This window comes from Theobroma cacao, chromosome 9 (genome assembly GCF_000208745.1).
Source record: "Theobroma cacao cultivar B97-61/B2 chromosome 9, Criollo_cocoa_genome_V2, whole genome shotgun sequence".
Classification (NCBI taxonomy): Eukaryota; Viridiplantae; Streptophyta; class Magnoliopsida; order Malvales; family Malvaceae; genus Theobroma; species Theobroma cacao.
In genome coordinates this window covers 13,977,173-13,983,131 of record NC_030858.1, presented here as the reverse complement: position 1 = coordinate 13,983,131, position 5,959 = coordinate 13,977,173, and the positions used below count along the sequence as shown (strand labels likewise).

The window sequence follows — 5,959 nt, the reverse complement described above, 5'->3', positions numbered from 1 at the left end:
AACAGAAGAAGTGCCTGAGTGTTCCTTCCGATCTTTCGAGTTTGTTAACACCACATATATTAGAGAAGGAGCCACACCTCCTATTCCAAGGCTTTCCAAAACCACCGAGATGGCTGTCAATCAGATAGTAAGAAAAGGACACCGAGCGAGGGCAAGACTGGGAAGAGAACTGTAAGGCATTAGAAGGCCTGTACGTGCTACCAAAAATGAAGAAAGGTTTAGCTTGGTGTATAAGCTGATTAAGAAGGAAAGAGAAGAAATGATAGCCGAAAGAAGAACAGAAAGGTTGGCTCACTTTAAGGGGCAAATGTTGGAAAATCATAGAATCATATATCCTCATATCTACGAGACATTTCGATCTGGAGGCTACATCTTTCCTGAATCACTCACCGTTGGAAGCCAAGAATCCATGTCAGCATTAGGGGAAGCATTTTCTGATTTTTCAATATACGCAACAAAGGAAGGTGAAGAGCAGCCAAGAAATATGGATGGGATTCCTACTACATACCTCGGGCCACCGAAGTTGAAGTTGAGCAGCTGGATCACCATGAGTTTACCAGTCACTTGTGATTCAATTTCAAAGTAATGCAAACTAAACATCCGTGCTTATGCCCAAGAGCATTGGAAATTTTATGTATCGGGCTTTTTATCATTTATCATTATAATAAATTGACATGCGTAGTGCATTTCTCATATCTCCTCTCATTATTCACCATTTCCATTCGTGTCATTTCATCTCTTTATTTTAACTGTTTATCTATACAATAGCTCTACATATTTCAATTCCTTTTACCTTCCAAGATTCCAAATAATGAATGCGAAGATGATAATGACAATGGTTTTGAGGTTAATTTTGAAAAAGGTATAAGTGTCAGCGAAACTTGACGATACAGAAAACGTGGAGGATTATGATTTAACTTCGGACTTGTTAAGACTAGTAGAACAGGAGGGGAGACAAATTGTCCCACATCAAGAGACACTTGAAACGATTAATTTGGGAAATGAAGATAATACGAAAGAAGTTAGATTTGGTACGATGTTGGCACCGACTGAAAAAGAAAAACTAATAAAGCTACTTCATGAATATGTAGATGTTTTTACATGGTCCTATCAAGATATGCTCGGACTTAATACAGACATTGTAGCCCATAAACTACCTTTGAAACCCAAATGCAAACCAATTAAGAAAAAGTTGAGAAGAATGAAACCTGAAATGTTGTTGAAAATCAAGGAATAGGTGAAAAAGTAATTCAACGCGAGATTCTTGGAAGTAGCGAAGTACCCTGAATGGGTTGAAAATATTGTCCCAGTGCCTAAGAAAGATGCAAAAGTGAGAATGTGTGTGGACTATCGAGATTTGAATAGAGCTAGCCCAAAAGATAATTTTTCTTTGCCCCACATCGACACCCTCGTTGACAATACTGCTCGTCATTCCATGTTTTCCTTTATGGATGATTTTTCAGGGTATAACCAAATTAAGATGGCACCAGAGGACAGAGAGAAAACTACCTTCATAACTATGTGGGGAACCTTTTGTTATAAGGTAATGCCATTTGGTTTGAAGAATGTTGGGGCAACTTATCAACGAGCCATGGTGACTCTTTTCCATGACATGATGCACAGAGAGGTTGAGATGTATGTGGATGATATGATTGTAAAAGCTTGCAAAATAGAGGACCATGCGACCAACCTTGAAAGGTTATTTAAGAGGTTACAAAAGTTTCAGCTCTGATTAAATCCGACAAAGTGTACTTTTGGAGTCACTTCAAGAAAGTTGCTTAGTTTTGTCGTTAGTGAAAGAGGAATAGAAGTTGAACCAAATAAGGTTCAAGCAATCCGTGATTTGCCTCCTCCCAAAACGCAGAAAGAAGTTAGAGGATTCTTGGGTAGGTTGAATTATATAGCACGGTTCATATCACAACTCACACTCAAATGTGACTCGATCTTCAAGCTCCTTCGCAAACACAATCTTGGGGCATGGAACGAGGAGTGCCAAGTTGCTTTTGACAAGGTTAAAGAATATCTGTTGAGTCCGCTAGTGTTGGTACCACTTGTGGCCGGGAGACCCCTCCTTTTATACTTGACAGTAAATGAAGGATCCATGGGATGTGTGTTGGGACAGCATGATGAAACTGGTAAGAAAGAAAAGGCAGTTTACTACTTGAGTAAAAAGTTCACTGAGTACGAGTCCAAGTATTCCTCGTTGGAAAATATGTGTTACGCTTTAGCATGGATGGTGCATCGACTCAGGCAGTACATGCTATATCATACCACTTGGCTCATTGCGAAGTTGGATCCTATTAAATACATCTTCGAGAAACCATCCTTATCAGGTAGAGTGGCAAGATGGCAAGTGTTGTTGTCTGAATATGATATTGTATATGTATCCCAAAAAGCTATCAAAGGAAGTATAATCGCAGATTTTCTGGTGAAAAGAGTGGAGGAGGATTATGAACTGATGGAGTTTGAGTTCCCAAATGAGGACCTGATGTCGGTTTGTCAAACAAATGAGGAGGAATCAGAGGAGAAAGAGAATTGAAAGATGTTTTTCTATAGAGCTTCGAATGCCTTGGGGCATGGCATAATGGTCGTGTTAGTGTCGCCAGAAGGAGATCATTATCCCGTCATAGCTAAACTTAACTTCTATTGCACCAATAATGTGGCCGAATATGAAGCTTATGTCATGGGTCTTCAGGCAACAATCGAGAGGAAAATTCACGTTTTGGAAGTATATGGGGACTCTGCTTTGGTCATTTATCAGTTACGAGGAGAATGGGAGGCACGTGACTCGAAGTTAATCCGGTATCATAAGTATGTTTCAAAGCTGATTGAAAATTTTGATAAGATTTGCTTCACCCATTTGCCTCGAGAGGAGAACCAAATGGCTGATGTATTAGCCACGCTGGCAGCAATGTTCAAAGTTGGTACCAATGTCAAGATTCAACCCATCATGATTAATCTTCGAGAATGCCCTGCACACTGCTTTAGTGTAGAGGAAGAAATAGACGGGAAACCGTGGTACCATGATATTGTGCATTATCTCAAGTTTCAACAGTATCCAAAATAAAGCTCAGAAAATGATAAGAAAACCATTAGAAGGTTGGCAATGAATTTCTTCTTGGATGGGGACATCTTATACAAGAGAAGTAAAGATCAAGTACTTTTGAGATGTGTGGATTTAACCGAAGCTCGGAGAATAGTTGAGGAAGTCCATGAAGGAATTTGTGGGGCACATGCAAGTGGGCATATGTTGGCAAGACAAGTCATGAGGGCAGGGTATTACTGGCTCACGTTGGAAACGGATTGTATAGATTTCGCTCGAAAGTGTCACAAATGTTAGATATACGCAGACAGAATCCACACTCTTATAAATTCATTAAATGTATTGACATCACCATGGCCATTCTCAATGTGGGGCATGGATGTGATTGGGTTAATAACCCCGAAGGCATCGAATGGGTATCGGTTTATTCTAGTGGCGATTGACTACTTCACTAAATGGGTAGAAGTAGCATCCTATGCCAATGTGACCCAAAAGGTGGTATGTAAGTTCATACAAAAAGAAATAATATGCCGCTACGGTCTCCCAGAAAAGATCATCACAGATAATGCTAGTAACCTCAATGGTTCAATGACGAAAGAGGTTTGTGCTAAGTTCAAGATCAAACATCACAATTCAGCACCTTATCGCCCAAAGATGAATGGAGTGGTAGAAGCAGCCAACAAGAACATCAAAAGGATAATTGAAAAGATGACAAATGTATACAAAGATTGGCATGAGAAGTTACCCTTTGCTTTGCATGCTTATCGCACAACAGTCCGAGCTTCCACAGGAGCTACGCCGTTCTCTTTTGTATACGGGATGGAAGCAGTTTTGCCAATTGAAGTAGAAATCCCCTCCCTAAGGGTCCTTAAAGAAGTACAGTTGGAAGAAGCCGAATGGGTTAACGCTCGTTATGAGCAATTAAATCTCATAGAAGAAAAAAGGTTGACTGCATTTTGCCATGGGCAGTTATATCAAAAGAGAATGATGAAGGAGTATGGCAAGAAGGTACATCATCGTCAGTTCCAAGAGGGAGAGTTAGTATTGAAAAGAATTCTTCTGAACTAGCAGGATCCTAGCGGGAAATGGACACCGAATTGGGAAGGACCATTTGTGGTGAAGAAAGCTTTTTCAGGAGGAGCACTAATTTTGGCAGAGATGGATGGAAGGGAGTTTTCCAACCCAGTGAATGCTGATGCTGTCAAGAAATATTTTGCATAAAAAAAAAAGAAAAATTTTCAAGTTGAAAACCTGAAAAGGTGACTTGAGTATGGGAGATGTGTTTAGGGCGAAAACTCAAAAGGGCGGTCTAGACACGAAAGGGTGAAAATCATGATCCGAGATGTTCAGACAAAAGACAAGGGAGCTGACAATTGTGCTTATTTCGGGATAAAATTTCGAGACTACTGTCGATATCTATCGGAACAGTCATTAAGAAAGAACTGTATCCCTTTTGTATTAATTGGTTTTCCCTGATCCTTGTCATTATCCTTGATTGTAGAAACTTTCCTTTTTTCTAATGAAAAATAGATTTTTCGCTCCTAACATTGTCATCATTTCCATTCTGCCAAGAGAAGAGATATGAGTACATTGCATTGCATTTGTCATAAAATTGGAATGATATTTAATAAAGAGCATGATAAAATAAAGAAATGTTTACAGTATTTTGAAAAAGGATCATAATTGACGGGGAATGAAATGGGGTCTGGTAATGTAAAAAAAAAAAAAGAGAAGAAAGAAAAAAGACTAAGAAAAGAAAAAAAGAAATGGAAGCAGCAACAGAATGGATAATAGTAAAAAATGAGAAGAATGATTGGACCATGCATATGATAGAGGAAGAAAACAGTTGTGAGCAATGAATCAGGGAAGACAAGAGACCGAAAACGTGATCGGTTCACCCCCATTGATCAAAGAGAAGACTCTAAAACACCCACAAAAAAAAACTGATGAAGATTATTAGGATATTTAAATTGCCATGTTCAAAGTTTTTAAACCAACGAAAAAAGAAGGAAATTCATCTTTAAAGTCGTAGAGCCTCAGATGAGGAATTGATTTATTTTTCACCACATCAAAAAAGAAAAAAATGTCTCATTGCCTCAGCTTTGAGGAGTTCATTTTTAAAATTTTGTTGCCTCAGCTTTGAGGAGTTCATTTTAAAAGTTTCGTTGCCTCAGCTTTGAGGGGTTCATTTTTAAAGTTTCGTTGCCTCATCTTTAAGGAGTTCATTTTAAAAGTTTTGTTCCCTCAATTTTGAGGAGTTCATTTTTAAAAGTTTCGTTGCCTCAACTTTGAGGAGTTCATTTTTAAAATTTCGTTGCCTCAGCTTTGAGGAGTTCATTTTTTCGTTGCCTCAATTTTGAGGAGTTCATTTCTAAAAGTCTCGTTGCCTCAATTTTGAGGAGTTCATTTTTAAAGTTTCATTGCCTCAGCTTTGAGGATTTCATTTTTAAAAGTTTCGTTGCCTCAGCTTTGAGGAGTTCATTTTAAAAGTTTGGTTGCCTCAGCTTTGAGGAGTTCATTTTTAAAAGTTTCGTTGCCTCAACTTTGAGGAGTTCATTTTTTAAGTTTCGTTGCCTCAATTTTGAGGAGTTTATTCTTAAAAGTGTCATTACTTCAATCTTGAGAAGTTCATTAAAAACAAAAAAAATAAAAAAATAAAAAACAAAAAACAAAAACAAAAAAACATAAAAAAAATAATAAAAAAAAACAACAAAGAACAAAAAAAATAAATAATAATAAAAAAGAAGAAACTAAAAAAAAAACAAAAAAAAATGGTAAGAGAATTAAAGAATTAAGTCAAACACAGTGTCTACGTCTTTGCACTATTTCGAATTCTCAAAATGCGCAAAGAGGGGCAACTGTAGACACTATGAAAAAATCATAAACAAAAAATTATTATTAATTAATTAAAAAATC

At 37.6% G+C, this 5,959-nt stretch overlaps 1 protein-coding gene across 1 annotated transcript; it reads left to right on the top strand.

Moving 5' to 3' along the window:
* LOC108663242 (uncharacterized protein Mb2253c-like) lies at positions 2,585 to 3,067 on the top strand. Its single transcript, XM_018126829.1, has one exon. It carries the CDS (start codon positions 2,585 to 2,587, stop codon positions 3,065 to 3,067), a length of 483 nt encoding a protein of 160 aa, XP_017982318.1.